We start from the raw sequence: 19,479 nt of genomic DNA, 5'->3' as shown, positions 1-19,479 counted from the left end.
ATTTTAACAAGCCAAAGACCCGCTGACTCATTAAAAAAGAATTTGACACACTGGCTGACTGCCTAATTCAGAGCTCACTCCATCCAACAATGTTGGGTTCACAGTGAAATACACTTAAAACAGAAGACTGGGACAATTCACCACTGCCTTAAGTGGCAAACTGTGATAACTCAACCTGCTGCTATGCCTGAGTGATGCCAGAGCCAGGATCCCTCTCTGCTAAGGATGCGGCAGGGGCTGCTCAAGGAGCACCAAGGACCCGAGGTATGGGGCTGAAGAGCTGGGGGAGCCTCTCAGAGCAGGGACAGCCTCTGCTGAGCTGATGGCCACTCACATCACCTGTGAGTGCTCAGTCTTGGGCACTGAGACCTTGCAGCCATTGAGGGACCACCATCCTTGTTGGCAACAGTCCCCCAGCCCACAGCTGCCTCGCCACATGCAACAGTGAGACCATGTCTCAGGGTCTGCATCCAGCCTGACACAGGAAGCACAAGGTGGTCAGTTAGGATGTTGCTCTGCTTTGCTTTTAAAGCCAACCCTCACACATCAACGCATACTGCTACTTGACCAAAATTTGAGAAACCATTCCTACAATATCATCGCTGATACGTCATTATCTACCATTCAGCACAGAGACAGCAGATGTCAAGGGGGGTGAGGGACAAGAACAGCAGCAGGAATGCAGACCACTCAGCATCCCAGACGTCCCCATGAACCACAGAGCCCATAAAAACATGTGACAGAGTAAACAGCAGGATCAGGTAGAGGGAAGGAAGCTATATTTAGGAATAATTTTATAATTTTTAGGTTGAAACAGAACCATACACTAGCATAATATACACCTTTCTCTCTATCTTCCTCCTTCTTCTCCCCTCCCCCCCTTTTTTAATGCAAGCTAGAATCAGTTGATTCCTAATGAAGGTCAGTCTGTATCTCAGCCAAGATACAAAGAATGAGAGTATTTACCATGAGTCCTTCCACAATTGCAGTCATCTCTAGTAAAAGCACATAACTGAACCGCACTAGAGGCTGTGTCACAAAACTGGTTCACCACCTCCAGAATAACAACCTTTTCCACTGAAATCAAAAAACAAACCCAAAATCCTGAATTCCATCCTCAACAATTTCCAGATAGGTGCGTTTCCCCTCCTCTCCTTGTAGCACCACCTCATATTCATCACTTTTGATTTCTCCTCTTAGATGCGTATTCATTTCAATTCCAAGCACTCTGAAGCTCAAAAAGCCTAATCTCTGTTCTTGACTTACATTGCTATTTTGACTGCCAGTTGATTTAAACGGCATTGTTGGTTCTCTATTTATGAACCCCTTCTGCTATATTCAGTCTTCTATGGAAATCCTGTCACTTCTTTCTGTGTTACTTCTAGGATCCACACATTCTTGCTGGCCACCATTACTAAAATCCTTTTTGCAGGCAGTTTTTTTTGTTGTTGTTTTTTTTATCCCAGCTGGTCTGGTTGGCTGTTTTCTTTATCCTTCTGGCCTACTCCCAAATAATCATTCTTCTCTTTGAACCTATCAACGCTTTTTCTTACTCTTCGAAGATCAGACAATTCTTTGTTCTTTTCCATAAACACCTGCTACCCCTCCTACCATGTCTCTTACCCTACTTTTCCCTTATATTCACTCTGTACTTTCACCTTTCATACTTCATTTGCTTTCTTTCCTGCTCTTCACTTAACTGCCCTTATCTGCCTGCCTTCAAATTCTTCATAAAATGGGCTTAAAATACTCTGAAACACATGATCCAATTACAATCACATTATATAATTATCTTTCTCATTAATGATTCTCTCCTGTGACATCGTTCAGTAGGTCAGTAAATTACACTCCATTTGTATTTCTTCAAATGTAACTCAATTTGCTTCCAGCGAAGGTGACTGTTTTTCTGGAGCATAACCAACACAATCACCACAACCCATAGTTTTTTCTTAAAAAGGGCACAGCTCAAAAGCAGAGCAGCTCCCACACTAAGGCACGCGGGTTCTACATGAGAAAAGCAAAACATCAGAGTTATAGCTTCAGGTGAGAGTTTATTCTTCTAAAACCTGTCCAAAACAACAGTAATCCATTTTGGTTCATATTAATACCTTGATCCATCATGTTTCTCTGCAAAAGAACCTCACACAGAAATAATAATAATAATAATAATAATAATAATAATAATAATAATAATAATAATAATAATAATAATAATAATAATAATCACGCCAGTAGATAAATATCATTAATTTCATTAATCATTAATATTAAAGAAAATCAGGTATGATACTTATCTAAGTACAGGACACATTACTGTATACCAACATGTACTCTAACATCCACCACAGAAAACTGGCTGTAGGTCAGGAGGCACTGGTCCTACTTAGTCAACCTCTTCAGGCAAAGTCAAGTAATTGTTTCCTTATTGTTGCCGAAAAGATCAAATAAGCTTTGTTCCATAAACAAAAGGATCTGCCAGGGCACATAACATTAGACGGATACAGAATATCTATCCCCACACAAAATCAAGCAGTATTTTACCAAGGACTAGGGAAACCTGCATACCTTCTAACCAAAGGAGTTTAATTTCACCCTCCAGATATTTTAAAATGATCTTAAATGGCTCCTGTGTGCATTCACATACCCTCTGAATAGTTTAGAAAAGAAGCTATTCCCACCACTAGACCTGTTGTGTTTTTTTTTTTTTCCTTCTTGTAGTCTTAATCCCAAATTCAGATTTGTGCATTAAAAGAAACTACTTTCAAGTAACCAGAATTCCATCAATAGACCTAGCACATTTGAGGCTGTCTCACTTTCTTCCCCACCTGTTAAATAACTAGAGGACTCTGATTTCTCTTACAGGAGCATAATTTAAATCACTCGACACAACTGTTTGACATTAGACTTTTCAGTAATTTTGACTTAAAGAAACCAAGCCTATCACATCTGTTTGATAGAATTATTTTCAACACTGTTCAGGGAGCGCTACCCACTCTATATTTGACTAACGTTTCCAAAAAAAGAAGACCAATGGTTACTGCAGGATGCTGACCACTCAAAATGCACAAGAAATCAATGCAAGATTTAAATACTACAAGGTCAAGGTTATCATAACAATTTTTATGTTACCTCCACCTTATTAGTGATTGATCTTTTAGAGGCAATTTAAATGTACAATTAGCTTAATTACACTATGATACAGAACTGACAGATTGGGAGCTGGGCTGAACTGCAATGAAAGATTCAATCTTCACGTGGTTAATAACAAAAACACATAAAAGATAGTGCAAAGGAGGATATTAAATGATGGAGGCAATTTGCTTGGGTTTTTGTTCAGAACACGCAACCTCCCTAAGGGCCCTGAATCTGCTATTGTGGATACAACCAGACAGGAACAGCTTGGGGAGAAAAAAAAAAAAAATAAGGCTAGCAGTGAAGGCTGTTTTGCCAATCCAAGGAATACTTTCCTCCTTTTTAAAGAAAGCCGATTTTACAGCCTTTAGCAGTGGCCCTTAATGGGCAATGTTTTCTACCAGGATTCTGTTAAAAAATGACATGAAATGAACAATTTCACTTTCATATGCTAACAACAGCTCTACAAATAACAGATACTATCTTCTCCCGTAGTTTTGATTAACCACTTCATGAAAGACACTTTCATTCTCTTCTGCTTAACATTGCACTCCTGATATCTCCTTCTCTACTGTACACACCCATGGCATCATTGACATCTTACAATAACCACAGACCGCTACTGTTGACTTTAAGGCTGAATATTAAATATTTCTTACTCTGAGTATAAAGAACAATTTAAATAGATACACACATACCACAGGAATGAAGGTAATGACAAGCTGATTTTTATTTACCTCAAGTAATATACCATAGCAGCAAAAACTGTTTCTTTCCAATTTTATGTTTTCCTCTGATACGCTCAACTTTGTTAAGATGAGATGGCACATTACATGTTACCTAATTCATGGACTGTAGACACTCACCTATCTGAGTAACCTTCTGGCATTTGCAGCATTTGTTCTTGGACAATTGCCTAGGGGATCATTACTTTAAAAAATAAAATAATAATAGTTTAAAAAAAAAGTCTGTACTGTACTTTAAAGAATCTTCCAAACTGAGAAGTGATGTTTTAAAATCAGTTAAGCAATCTCACGTGTACTAATCTTGGCTACCAATATCAAAATGTCAAACACTAAATCTGTATCAATTCTAGTCAAAAACTGCTACTAACAATAAATAACTCGAGCACATTTAAGCAGACTATCTCAAGCAAAAAATATACTGTTTTTTATGTGAAAATAACATATGTTTGATTTATCTTACCACCTTTAGTAGAAACACACATTTATTAAATGCTGTAAACCAGCATGTTCCTTCTACCAGCTGTGCAAGGTTTGACTCACTCCTTATACACAGATCTGGGTTGGGAATGAGAAACTTGTCTGATTTGCAAAAAGGATGGTTATCCCCAGGCAAGCATGATTCAGTAAATTACATAGAATCTGGAATTTCTGAGTGTCAGGAGCATCTTCTTTAGTTCTTTTTCTACTATGGCATGCTAGAATAGGCACAAACACTATTTGCTATAATATACAAAATATTTGAATATACTTTCATTTCTACAGTTGTTATGAAACTCTAAAACTAAAATTATGAGTATTTCTCTAACACTTTTTAAAATACAAACCAATTTTTATATTTCCCAGTACATACAACTTTAAAGTGTTTTCTACTTAGGAGAGAAGGTGTTCTCACAAGAAAACCACTTTGACCAATGGGTGAAGTAAATAGGTTGACAAATTAGGCAGTCAAACTAAAAAATAAAATAATAATAAAAAAAAATCAAATGACGCTGCTGCAAATATAGTATGTATTTTATTTGTACTGCTGTGAAGGTGGAGGTTAATCTCTTTACAAAGGGAAGGAGCAACAGATACAGACAGTGAAAAATGCAAATACTAAGCTACAGGATAACATGAAGATGTTTCCCACAATGATGATAGTCAAGAGCACAAATAGCCCTCAGGAAAGTCATCTGTGCTGCTACAAGTATATGACATCAACTATTGTTCTCCATATTGGACATCAATTATCATTCTCCATATTGAAATTATCTGTTACCTAAGGGCAGACATATACATGTAGAACAGCAGAAGAGCCAGCAGCTGCATGCAACTTGTGACTGCAATAACTTGCCTTTTACCAACTAAAGGCTAGCTATGCTACACGCAGTGAACAGTTTCAACATTCATATGGTTAAGCTGCACCTTCTCCCGTGCTTCTTTTGGAATGAAAGAGATCAGAGGAGGAGGATTTCCGATATACACTAGGTGGACCCTCCAAAGGCAGCACAGTTCACTAAACTACAGTCAAAGAAATACATAAATCTTGCAGTTTTCAGGCAAAAATTTGGCAGCAGTTCATTCTACTGAACCTATAAAACCCTACATGACAGATTCAGTGAATGACTAGCACGTAGTGTTTCATATATCCAAAGCACAAGCCAGCTTTTCAAATACTTATTTCAAAATTGCAACCCAACAGGAAAATAACTACTGCTAGAAGTAATTTGTCAATCTTACATGAGATGGAGTTAATCTAGGAGAAAAGAATAGAATACAGAAGCACTTAGAACTGATTTTTTCCTGTGGTTTTGAAACAAATTAGCTGTCAGTGATTTGCAGAATAACAAGAAATGCCAACTAATTAAAAATACTAAAGTATGTGAGCATGATTGCTAAGAAAATAATGCCAATAATTTACTGGCTAGTTAGTCCATTTCATTCTGCCAGCATTGGACAGTTCTAGAAACCGAAAAGAAATGGTGTAGGTCTTCTATAAATTCATCATTCTGTTCATTACAAGTCAGTGACAGATGACTGTGCCAATGTTACAGAATAACATTCATTAATAACTGGTACTTCCAGCTGAGAAACATACGTTCCACCTTTTTGAGCCATTGAATGCATATTATATGTATTAAGATACAGCAAAGTGTGTCCTATGGATACTAGCTGTGGCTACATGCCTTTTTTTTTTTTTTTTTTTTTTTTTAATTAAGAATGAAAAATGGGACTAAGAGGTTTGAGGTACCAGTGAGTTTAGAGAAACAGAGACAAACAGTTCCTCACAGCAGTACTTCTACAGATTGCTGCTATACAGTTTGGAATGAAAGCCCAAGAGCCAGAACCAGGACAGCTCCAAGAGAATGCTTAGGCATCTACTTCCATGGGAAGAAAGAGAGTTTAGGATTTACTGTAAAGGCTAAATACTTTTGTCCTTAAATAAAAAATGAGACAGAAAAAAAATCCTACAGGTTCTGTCTGGGTACAAATGCTGACTGTTCAAATGTAATGTCCAACACCCGGTCATTTGTATTTATTTTTTACAATCCTTTGATCTAAGCTTAGGGGTTTGTTTGTTTTTCCTTTTAAAAAACAATACAAATGGTCACTGTCTAGTTTCTCTTTCTTACGTTCAAGTGAGGTGAAACCTATTTGGATCATATCTGTCTTGTGACATTTAACATTAGCTACTGGGCTGAACCAACAGCAGCAGAGCCAAGGGAAGTCATTACTACTCTCTACTCAGTCTTCATTAAACCACATGTAGAGTACCTCCTCCAAGTTTGGCCCACATCAGGACAAGAAATATGTTGATAAACTTTAACAAATCCAAGGAACGCCCCCCATGACAGTCAGGGATGGAGCTTAAAACCATTTGAGGAGAAGCTGCTGGACCATGGCTTGTTCAGACCAGAGACAAGATAGCTTTGGGAGCACCTCATAGCAAGCCCCCAACACTTATGAGAAAGTTATAGAGACAATGTAGCCAGCATCTTTACTAAGGTGTATACTGAGAGACAATGACCATAAAAAAAGTCAGAAGGTGAAGGATGTGAGGGGGAAAAGAAAAATAAAATAAAAGTCTTTGTGACAGTAATTAAGTACCAAAAGAAGTTGTACACCTCCACTACGGGGGATTTTCAAAACCCAACAAGAAGAAGGACTGAGCAACTTGATTTAAATTCAGTGTTGACCCTGCATTGAGCAGATTAGAGAAGAGACCGCCTGAGGTCGCTTCCAGCCTGAAAGGCTCTGGGATGTTTTGAAGACACAGAGACAGAGAGGAACCCATCCCATAATCACCCCAGAAACCTGGTAGGGGAGTAACCTCAACTGCTTCAAAAGGATGTGTGAGAAACCCAAACTGAATAATTAAGGAATTACTTGCCCTGCAAGAGAATACTATTCCAATGCCTCAGAACAGATACTGGTTTCAGTGACTTAACTATCTCTTTCTTTATTATTTTAAACAACTGCTACATTCTTATTTCAGTGCATTTTGACAATGACTAACATGGTTAACTATGCAGGTAGGCTCATCTGGTAATAAGATGATTATTTTCCTTTCAGTTTGCAATGTTGTGTAGTGCTGGAACAATCCTACTATATTTATGTTTCAAGGGCAACAGGAAAATGGCTTCCTCCACTTAGGGAAGAAACAAATGGAATTCCCCCAAATAGAGTAACTGGGAACAGAGCTGGCAGGAAATAACCAGATCTCCTCTTTCTGCACGTCCAGTGATTCGACTTCACCATCTGGGGCACACTAACAGCCAGCACAGAGCTCCTGCCATTTCTTTCCCATAGCCTCTTTTTGCATTTTAACGTGGACCTCTGTATAGAGAGGAATAAATTATTAGGCCAACCCTCACCTCTAGATCCTGAAGATGGCACAGTGGGGTGCTCTTGCTCTCCTCAGTATGTCCACATGCTACAATAAAAAGGTAGTAGGTACCAGAAGTGGCTTAGTAAGGCTTCCAAAAGTTGACAGTGGCTTATTTCATATAAGGCTATCATATCATAAAGCAATTTTTGTCTACAGTTGCAGTAGTATAATGAGCTGCAAGGGTCTGCTTGAACACATTTTGCTTTCAGGAAATTAATGAGAAACTTATTCGTAGTGGTCTTTGACCAACTGTGATGCTGTACTTGCAAACAACAAAAAGCTGTGACAAAGTTTCTGATGTTTACATACACTAATGGGCACAATGATTGAGTTTGTTGATTCAGCTCAGTGAAAACAAATGGATGACACATTGAACACTATAGAAGGGTATTTTAAGATGCATTATGTCACTAAAATTGTACATATACACAGTATTTCTTTTATTATAGTTTGCCTTAGAGTACATATAGAGAAAGATTAGAACTTGGTGAAGACAATTGTAGTAGGTCAAGATATAAAATATGTCTTGAAATATATATATGAAATTGGATCAGCTTTCTTAGACATTGAATTTCTTCCATGACAAAAGCATTACTTGCAGTAGAGTAAGTGAGAATAAACATCTCAGAATACTATTCCTTCTAAAATTACAGGGCCCACCATTAAAAGGAATCAGCCATCAAACAAGGAGATGAAGTCAATTATTTGATTCATTTTGAAAGGCGACAGGACGTAAATTTAGGGCTTGTGCGGTGCAGAGTAAATACAGCTTGTGTGGCTGACCAGGCTTTTTCCACCCCTCCATCCACTGCGTTTTCTGTGCTGTACCTTGGGGAACATGGAGGTTGTTTCATGAGAGCAAGGAAATAGAGTCAAGCTGAGAGCTGAGCTGTATGATCTGCCACGCAAACAGCATGGCAGTAGACTTGCATAAAGAAAGCTTTCAAACACCCCTACAACCCAGCAAAATGAAAGGCCCCATCCAGGCAGCATAAAGGGAAATATATTTGTATAGTAATATGGATGCATAGGGTATTGCCTAACAAAGGTCAAAGATTCCCACCAACATACCCTATAGTAAGAAAACCATGAAAGCTAAGGAATAAAAAAGTCACACTAGACAAAAAGTAGAAGCTCAATTATCATTGAGGTAAAGTATGAAGAGTTCCCCTAACCCAGCAAATGTACAAAAATGGTTCATAAAATATCTTTAAAACCATAGGAGAGGCTTTTGTTCCATTCTATTAGCAGAGGAGACCTGATCAGAGTGCAAAAGAAAACATGACATCAAGGCCTATGTACAGGTTTATAGGGAAAAAAACATGGTGGAAAGAATGAACTATGGAGATCACCATTTTTCCAGTTAAAACTTATTTTCACAATGTGCAGTACCAGACTTTTTTTTTTCCCCTTAGCTTGACAGTGAAAATTTGGAAGAAAGTGCTAAATTTGATTTTCATGTTACCAGAAACTTTCTTTTTAAGAACAGAGTAATAGCACTTATCTAAAGCAATTTTTAAAAAGCTTTTTATTGATTTCTTTTTGTTCAATTTAGAGAAAATAAGCTATGGAAGCAGTATATATTACTTACGTAGCACTATACTGTAAATATACATGCCTAGCACTTAGCTAACAAATTAGGCTTTACAGAGATTTGTTTTCCAAATTAAGCAATAATTTGACATGTTTTAAATGTCTAGAGAAGAAAAGGAGTAGGAGGAAGAATCAAAAACCTCACGCTGCTTCTCTGCATGATGGCACATGCATCACAACAGATTTTCATTGACACATATGACAACCTTGAAAAAACATACAATATGATCTAACACTTATAAAGCTATAAATATTTCTCTACGATTTTCTACACAAATACATAAAATTATTTCTATCAAAGAAAACGGCTCATGCAAAAGTGTAGAACGGCATTCTAATTCTGTGCTTCCAATAGAAAGTACGCTCCTTCTAAAAGATGCCCTGCAATATACATATTCCAGAAAGTGATCTGGTCTCTGACAAAGTTTCAAAAGGTTGAAACATGTAGTTTCTTTCAGGTTGTCATATTGTAGTAGTGGATGCAAGTAAGTATCTGTGTCACAAAAATGTAGTGTTATTAGGAACATAACATGACAGGTCTTCAAATTCTAGACATTGAGAGGAAGAGCAAGGAATTGAAACATGTTTCAGCAATCACATTACAGCTATAAATGTGACCTAACAATACTCTCATAGAAGGAGGCCAACAAAATGACAACATGACCTAATATTTATTTATGGCTATAAAAGTTTTCTACATAAATCAGAATTTATGGAAGACAAATTTCCCTCACTTGCCTTTGGCTTATGAATCAATCTATTCTCAGCAGCTAGGAAACTGCTATTCTGGAAGATGTCATAAAAAGCCACAAGTATAACAAGGGAAGGAAAACACAACACACAAAACAGGTGCAGCCACCATGCAAACATTTTTCATGTTCCAGACATTTTTCAATATGTATTAAAATTGAATTCAGAGTAAATGTGGCTGTACTTGCTTGCTAGAGGCTAGCAGGTGTTTTACTGAACAAGCAAGCCAACAATACCAGTGATAATAACGCTATAATCAGCGTAACTTTTTACAATTGAAGATTTATCAATTCTGAGAGACATAACTTTCATCTCTCCAGCAGGCTTCACTGAGCATTCCTTTCTTAGACTTTGCAACCTCTTCCTGTTTTTAACAAAAGCTCAACCAAAATATAAGGCTAAACTTACACTTGCATCTTGGTTTACATGACTTCCAGCAAGAGGCATTCAACCAAATTTGTTCCATGTATTACCCAAGAACTAATTTGTCTAATAACATGTCTTCTACCAAAATGAAACATCAACATAAAGTTTATTGAATGGTATTAGCATGGTTAGGTACAAAACAGCGCTTATTTAGCATCTCCTGGCCCACACAGATACTTGTGTATCCTTCAGCACAGTGAGAATACAGAGCACACATCCTTATCTCTTACACAAATAATTTTCAGTCTCCCATGCAACTTCTGAACAAGGGGCAGAATTGACCCCCACTCTAAAACCACTTAAATATTTCAGTTTTAAGTTATGGTTCTGTCAAGCTACATTAACAAATTAGTGTCTTGGAAACAGTAGACACAGTATGTAATGTCTACAGTCTTGCACTTTATAGTATTTCGCCAAAAGGGGAGTGATTAGGGTATCATTCATAAACACATAGACTCACTTCTTTAATTTTTACCTCACTTCCAAAAGAGCTTCCAAACTGAAGATTACATGAATGAGCTCAGAGAAGTGGTGCTATGTCGTGCTCTCTGATCACACAAATTGTAAAAGCAGCGTGTCCCAAAACTCTTTATTTATGGGGGTGATTTTAGCATGATCCTCATCTCTTTCTCTTCCGAATTGGACAACTGATAGGAAACTAGGAGCTGTTAATTTCTACAGTTAATCTTAACGGTTGATTTTATGCCTTGCAAATGTTATTCTAAAGTGTTAGAGTAAATAGAACACTAGACTGTTGTTGATTTAACTGATTATACATACTTTTTCCCATCCAAAGGATTATTTACTGAGGCAACAAACTGAAAACGAATTAAAGAGTACTCCTTTTTATTCACAGCAGAGTTCACCCATGGAATTCATTGCTACAGGATATTCTCAAAGCTGACACTGCAGCTCAGAATTAATGAAATACAAGAAATCGAGATACAAAATAACAACCTTTATGTGACATTTGGGTTTTACTACTGCTTACTCAAGACAGGAAATGGACAGGTAAGACTCAGAAGAAGTCCATTAACTCAACCACATCCTGAACATAATGCATCAAAGGATACACTTCTCACAACACACCAAAATAAAGATATTGGATAATTCAACTTGTTGGCTTTTTCTTTTAAATATTCAGAAGTTTAGCTGGTTCATCTGGCAAAACAACCCCCAGCATGCCAGTTCTTCTCAGCACAAGGATCAGCAGCCTCTGCCACTCACATTCCTGCCAGCAACACATGCACTTTTTCTGAAAATCTCTTATCGGCATGCCGCTGCCTTCTGCCCTGCTTAGCTTCAGAGATCCATCAGGACGACAGCATGAAGAGCAGTGACCACCAGAAAAGTAATGCTGCAGGAAAATATTTTACCCTACAAAACAAATTGGGATCAATTTATCAATTTAGTTACAAGTTTTGACCAATCTGCTGTGGCATAGGAGAGAGGGGAAGGGAAACAAAACAAAACAAAACAAAACAAAAAAAACCAACACCCACATATTTTACTAGCTTAGCAAAGTCATACTTAAGGTATCTTTAGAACTGCCTAAAGATATTAGAAAAGCTTACACAATTTACTTGACCACACAGGCTTTTTCACTCATTAGCACTTGCTAGCATAACTCTTCATGATAAGAAGCACATAAACTGTTTCTTGGAGTGCTGCAGACCAACACAGGAAAGTAATTACTGGTATTCCTCATGTGAAGCTATCCTGAAAACAGGAGGCTGCAGTTTCTCAGTGACTATCATTTCAGGGAGACAAGAGAAATGAAAAAGATGGAGAAAAGCTGGAGTGCTTACATCCAGGAGTTTTTCATGCATGTGGAAAAGGTTTTACTGCATGATGAAGGGGTGCATTATTTGAAGTCCCTCTCCAATACAACCCAATCAATGTTCTTCCTTTCCAGCAGTCCCTGTAGCAGCGTGAGCTGCTCTGAAGCTGGTCTGCATTTGCCAGCATTTGCAGCTCCACTGCTCCAACCAACATCCTGGTAAAGCTGCATGCAATGATTTTAGTACTTTGGTGCTTAACACTGGTATACGCTGTCCCCCAGCAAGTGCCATCTTGCACTTTGTGTCTCACATTTTTGGACTTCTGGCAAATCACCTGAAATGCAGCTACACATGCACAAGTGCAATTACAGCACCATTCACTTTCCTGACCTCCATCAAAAACAAGCCATTTGTTCCAAAAAAGCACACATTTCTGTCACCTCATTCCACTTTGGTATAAAAAACAGACTGGCTCAGTTTAGTACCTGCACTCCAAGTGACAGAGACAGAATGTGACACACAGCACGATTTGCAGCTGATACCCATGAGCTCCAGCACTACAAATAAAGGATTCAGCTGCTCTCTTCCCAATTCCTGCAGCCACACAGCAAGTTGCTCACTTTCTCCAAGTAACTCTCCAATGAGCTGCCTCCCACTGATTTCCATGCCCAGGTTCAACACTGCAACAAGTTACCCACCCATCAGACCCGAAGCTTAGCAAATTTGTACATTCAGTTAAACTTCACCTGAGGTGGCTACAGAGAGCCAACATGTGGTGCTCACCGGCAAATGCTGCCTCCCTGCTCTCCCCAAAACACTTTAGTCTGGATCTTTAATCTCCATGGCTTCCACTTTAGGCCAATTAAATGACATTTGCTTTTTGTGCACAAGAAAGCCTAAGCCTGTGCCTACCAGTTTGGAAAATGTTGCTCCTGCTAGGCTGCATAAATTTTTTCCCCTTGACACCTTTCACCTGCTCCCATTGAACTAGGTAAATAGCAAAACTTCCTTTCATAAATGAAGCCAGATATATTTCTAAAACATTTGAAGAGGAGAAGGAAACTTAACAGCCATTTTAGGATCTCTTGTGCAAACTGGTATCTACGTTTATTGTTTTTTTTGTTGTTGTTTGTTTTTGTTTTTTCTTTAGCTTGCTACCCATTAAGTGCTTCCTAGACTTTTTGTTGATGTGACTAACATTTTTATGAGTGTTCTGGGACAGCAACAGGGTTTTAAAATGCAACAGGAAGTCTACGTGAATCTCTCTCATGCTGTTCTCTATCTTTCTTCTCAGTACACCATAATAAATATTCCCCGCTATAACAACACGAATCAGTTTGGTCTTTCTTTTGCCCTATTTTCAGTAACTGGACAATTTAAAGAGTGACAAGCAGCTCTCTCACAGACTATGTGATGTTCATTTCAACTTTAAAAATACATCAGCAACTTTTAATATATATACACATATATGCATCTGTATGTACTGTCACATACAATGTCACTAGTCAAATTTCCTCTAATCCGAATGGTCCTGCATCGTTACTTGCTGTGTCATCACCTTGTTTTAACATCACCTCTACAGGCTGGCACAAAAATCTCTCCATCACCTGAAAACTAAAACACAACATCATATTGTACCACCATTTTTAAACGGCTACCTCCAAGCACCCAAACAATAATCAGACCATGACAAAGATCACTGTCTTTGTGGACTTGCTTCAATACTAGGGAGTTGTCTAAATTATTCCGTCTATAGAAAAAGTGCAGAATAACAACTCAAAGCATCAAAGCATACAGAGAGGCACTGCATTCTGAAATACTCTTCAAATACATAATTTGAATAGTATTTGCATACCTGCTAATGATTCAGTACAGGTATTTCCCCCCAAAGCTCTCAACAATACTTGTTAATTTGGGGATAGAAGCCAAAGAGCCCCAAGCACACTGGAACCTATTTTTACCTTCCAAGACAGAAAAAGCACCTTGGTCTACTTGGCCATGCTCATGACGCACATCCAACAATTGACTGCTGTTGAAAAAATATTGTGTATGCTTTTAAAATGTTCAACGTAACATCTGTTTAGGGCCTGAATAGATGATCATTCTGATTCATTCAATATCTCTGATGAATCACACACACTGAAAGGAGAAATAAAAGCAATTCCCACTATCTACAAGGAGTTCAAAGATTTGGCTTGAAGACAAGTGAAAACTTCCAATTAATAGCTGAACTCTGTCTCCTACAAGAAGTCTTTGAACTATTTTCTTCTTACCTGCTGTCACTTACCAAACACTAATGCCTGTACACATCCCCTAAAACAAACAAACAAACAAAAAGCACCACCAAAAAAAAAAATAAAATAAAAAAAAATCCTACAGTTCTTGCCTCATCTTGGTCAAAATTCCAAAGTTCAGAAAAATAGTGCAACTTCTGGGAAGTGCTTGGGCCAGGCAGCTAACTTACCAAAGCTGATTTGCTGGTAACGTGCAATCCAGCAGCATCAGTCAAAACCTAGAGAAAGCTGTTCTCTCTAAGTGTTCTTTATTTCAGGCATCCCATTTGAAAATAATAATATTTTCCTTAAAACAAAACTAATGAATTGTGTGCAAAGTAAAACAATTGGAAGCAGAATAATCGAAAATTGTTTTCAAGTGATGTAAACCACAACTTTGTGGTTCAAGTCTTTATAAACCAAGGAAAGCAATTAGCAAAAGATTGTTCTGATGTTTTACTTCAGAGACAGACAAATCACGTTTTGCACATTTGAAGTTTATGTAAGTAACAAAAGAGAACAAGTTTATGCTAACTTCTAAGGTTTAAAAAAAAAAAAAAAAAAAAGAAAGAAAGAAAGAAAGAAAGCCCACCAATTGCACCAAAAGCTCTTCTTCCCCCTTTTCCTCACAGGTTATTATTTGTTTTTCCAACATTGTACTACCACGACACAGGAAAATATCACATCGCACTAATCTTACTGAAAAAACAACAACAGATCCAAATCCCTGTCTTATTGCAGAGCACAGTACTTCATTTGCAAAGAAGTTTCATGATCCTGTGAGTTGTCCTCTAAGCTCTAGGTTCACATCAGACTGAACGTAAGATTTTGTCATGAAAATTACATGATGGTGGATCAATTTTGAGGTCATACAGCTACAGGCAACTTTTCAATCTCCAAAGTCGTTCATTTTGCACATTTTAAATTTCCTGTTTTCACTAGCCGCTCAACACACATCATTCTTGTGCTTTAAATGAAGTCATCTAGGCTACCCTGCACAAGATGACACTTCAGCACTACAGATCTGATCTTAAAATATTCTGACAATGAATTGTGTTTTCCCAATTACGTGACATTAATCCATGCTTGGAAAGTATTTCATACCAGCAAATATTAAATACTTTATTTGAAAAGTAAATAAAATTAAATACTAAAATATCAAGGAATTAAAGTCTTAAACATTTTTAAAGACTCGTATTTCAGCTTTGCAGATGTGTTATTTTTAATGAGTTTGTCCCAGCTGCTATTCCCGTCCACACACCTCGTCAGGGCTCTCCAAGCTAGTTAGAAACCCAAAAGCAAATTCTACCACGATAAGAAACTACAGCAATCCATCATTTTAAATCACACACACAGATCCTGAACAAAATGCAAAGCTCCACTTTTTGGCACAGCTGCACACATCTACTGCCCAGACAGGAGCAGGAGACACAAGGCATCACTCTGCGCAGTGAGTCCTTGTGGCAGCTTTTCAGCTCCGGATGTAACCTCACCTTAAGTCATACAAATAACCATCATTCTGATATATGAACTCTAAAGAGCCTTTTTCCAGAAGCCCACGAAGCACTTCCCTGAAGCTTTGGAAAGGAGGAGAGCATTGGCTCAGGAATCGCTCAGGTGCAGACACAGAAGTGGAGCAGTGAAGTAGCTGAACTAGGCTTCACCTCAGAGAACACTCTGCTAAGGGCTTGCAACGGGAAAAGGAGCAGCACCTATTGACATAGCACATTAAGGCATAAAAAACTGAACGAGATCACTAGGTCCAAAACCTCTACAGAAGGGTGTCTGTTCATATGCAAGCCAGGAAGTCCCTCCTTCAGGGTTTACATTTCGATTAATCTTCACATGAAGGTGACTTAAGACCATAAGCAATTTTTGACATCAGCTCTCATCCATGGAGGTCTTACTGCAATGCGAAAGTACCTCTGCATTACCGAGTACCAGGAATCAGGATGGCAAAACAATTTTATCTGAACTTCTTGTGATACAGAAAGAGATTGGCAAGAACCACAACATAAGCAAGCACCTGACAGGAAAACCCCTCTACTACTGTAATACCTCAGCTGGCTATTATGGTATAAGAGACATCAACAAAACTCCCCTCGACACAATTTAACTTCTAGAATCTTTCCTTCTCCCCACATGGCTTTCCAGCCAATTCATCCTCATCCACAAACCACTCATCTTTAATGAGATTAAGGAAAACACGGACAGGGCCTGACAGGTTTCAAACACAGGGGTGCCCTTCGCCTTGCCCTGGCATGGGGGGAATGCCTGGTGATGCCACCCTTGGCATTCAGCGTTGCCTGCCTCCTGCCCCATCCACCACCCAGCTCCAACCACACGCCGGCCGTGTTGATGCCCACTCATACCCCACTGATGCAGGGATGGATGGCCATGAAGCTGGTGGGATCCCACTCCAAAGGGCCTGGGGAACTGCAACCCAGCCAAGAGCTGGGCCAGCCAGCTGCACAGGGGCCTGGAGCTTCAGAAATGGGGTGTAGGCACTGGTCGTGGGCTGCAAAGCTGCCTCCATCACCCCCTCCGTCCCACCCTACCTACAGCCTGCACTCCTAGGGCAGCTGCCAGTGGCCTTCTTTGGGGAGCATGCTGAGGACACCCTGGGGAGGGGCAGCGGGGGGCACCCCTCAGGGAAGGAGATGCTGGGATGGCGAGGCCACTGTCAGGCCACCACAGAGCTTCTCCAGGGCCAAGTGTGGGGCCCGGGGGGGGTCTTCCCAGCCCCTGCTTGCCCCCTCCTGCCCTGTGTCCACCCCAGCCAGCAGCAGCCTGAGCAGCAAGCGCAGCACTGGAGGCAAAGCTCATCGTCCTGCTGACCGAGCAAGCAAGCGGTGCTTTATCTGAAGTTGTATTTTCGAATTACGCGGAGGGCACGGATTAATAATATTAGCATATCCACCCACGGCTGGGCACCGCGGCTCTACGTCCAAAAATAATCCCTGCTTTGGCCAGCTGCCTGCTAAGTAAGGCGCTTTAACAAACTGAAATTTCAAGCTATAAACAAAATAATAATAATAATAAATAAAAAGAGCAACCAACTCCCCCCCGCAAAGCTCCGCGAATTTGGGAATTTCCCAAAACGGCCGCGAACGGGAGCGGGGCGGCCGCCGGGAGCCCCCTGGCCCCGGCTCTCCCGTCCCGGCAGCAAAATCCACGGCCACCGGCGCAGGGAATAGCAACGGCGGTGTAAGGGATAAAGACAGGGTTGGGGAAAGGGGAAGGAAAGTTTGTTGCGAATATAAAGCAATTCGGCAGCAGCCGCCGGGGAGGAAAGCGGAGCATCCCCAGAGCAGCCGACCCGCGCGTCCCGGGGCCGGAGGGACAGACAGACGGACAGAGGGACGTACCGGCAGCCAGGCACACGGGCAGGAGCAGCCTGAAGGTGAGCCCGCACAGCACCTCGGTGGCCATCGCGCCGGGGCGGGGGTGTTTGGAGGGGTCTCGGCCGGCCGTCGAGCCGTCCCTCGCTGCGCGCCACCGCCGCTCCTAGGTCCCCCCGTGCGCGGAGCCGCCGCGGCGGCGGAGCATCGCCCGTCCCCTCCTTCCCCTCCTCGCCTCCGTCTCACGCCGCCCGCCGCATCCCCGTGCGGGCACACACACGCACGCACACACGCCCGCCCCCTCGGGGCTCCGCGGCGGCGGCGGCAGCAGCAGCGCGGCCCCCTCCTCGCCCGCCGCCCCGACGGCGCGCCCCGAGCCGCTCAATGAAACGGCCCCGAGCTCCGCCCCGACGGGGCCGGGCCGGGCCGGGCCGAGCCGAGCCGGGCCGCCAGGGGGGCGGGCAAGGCGCTGCCGCCCCCCGCCCCCGCCCAGGTGGCCGCGTTGCCCGCACCCGGGGCTTGGCTTTTCCTCCTCCTCTGTGGCTGTCCTTGCTTGAAATTTCTTCTGGTTTTCCACTTTTTTTTTTTAATTATTATTCCTTTTTTTTTTTTTTTTTTTTTTCTGGAGTGGTTTTCTGTAAATCGCCCGCCCGCTTCCCGCCCCAGGTTGCGGCAGCGCGTTTGGGTGCGCAAAGCAAATTGTCGCCTGGAGGGAAAAAAAAAAAAAAAAAAAAGAGAGAGAGAGAGAGAAAGAAAGAAAAAAAAAAGAAAAAAGAAAAAGAAATAGGTCTGGAATGCATCTGACTTTTCTGGAAAGCTTCTTCCCCCGCGATGGTGTGAGAGCGCTGTGGGTTTAAAGGGGCAGTTGGCGGCTCAGCTGGCGTGTCCCCGAGTGCGTGCCGAATAACCCTAACGGTTTGGGTTGTACAACGATGCTACAAAGGAGAGAGTTGTTAATGGTATTATTAACGCAGATGAAAAGGCCACTTAGTCTTGGGCAGTATCTCGTAATTCCTCCCACTTAGAGAAGTCAAGTGCAGACAGAAGCCCCTTGTTGCGGGAGCACCCTCACACAAGATCTGGAGCAAGAGAAAGCGGGTGCCGTGCCCCTGTGGTGCTGAAATCCCAGGGCTCATCCTTGGTGAAGGACCTCAGCCAGGCTTGCTTCAAGCCTTAAATATGCTCTCGGAGTCCTGGCTTATTGACTTTATTACTTAAGAATCTTTTCATGTGCTTTTTGTTTATTTTTATTTATACACTGTTTTTTTGTTTTTGTTTTTTTTTTTTTTCTAAGAGTCATACAGACACTGCCCTCTCCACCTTCAGCCCCTGAAGCCCCCAACAGCAGGACACCCGTGAAAGGATGCAGCCCGAGGCCATGGCTCTCTCCCTTTCCATATCTCATCCCTCTGTGGCTCACCCCAGCATCTTCACCGCAAACTAAACCTGGGCATTGGGTTCCCAAACTGCTGGCATGTGTTTCAGCACGCAGTGGCCTTTGTGAGCTTGCTGAGTGGCCCAGTCTGTAGGTGGCAGAATATGAGGCTTGTGTAGTGCTCAGCCTGCTAA

At 41.0% G+C, this 19,479-nt stretch overlaps 1 protein-coding gene across 12 annotated transcripts in view; it reads right to left on the bottom strand.

The window, feature by feature from the left end:
• PIEZO2 (piezo type mechanosensitive ion channel component 2) overlaps positions 1-18,391 on the bottom strand; it is a 312,264-nt gene extending 293,873 nt beyond the window's left edge. For 4 of the 12 annotated variants that reach the window (XM_038174513.2, XM_072034692.1, XM_072034691.1 and 1 more), the window contains exon 1: positions 17,938-18,383. In XM_038174513.2, the coding sequence (XP_038030441.2) occupies positions 17,938-18,001 (64 nt within the window). In that variant the 5' untranslated portion in view covers positions 18,002-18,383. Of the gene's footprint in view, positions 1-17,937 lie in introns of all 12 variants that reach the window. The other 8 variants (XM_072034698.1, XM_072034695.1, XM_072034699.1 and 5 more) reach the window with 6 other exon arrangements.
• Positions 18,392-19,479: the final 1,088 nt, after the last annotated feature.

This window comes from Anas platyrhynchos, chromosome 2 (genome assembly GCF_047663525.1).
Source record: "Anas platyrhynchos isolate ZD024472 breed Pekin duck chromosome 2, IASCAAS_PekinDuck_T2T, whole genome shotgun sequence".
NCBI classification, from domain to species: domain Eukaryota; kingdom Metazoa; phylum Chordata; class Aves; order Anseriformes; family Anatidae; genus Anas; species Anas platyrhynchos.
Note: the sequence above shows the minus strand (reverse complement) of the source record. Positions and strands in the feature narration are given on the sequence as shown.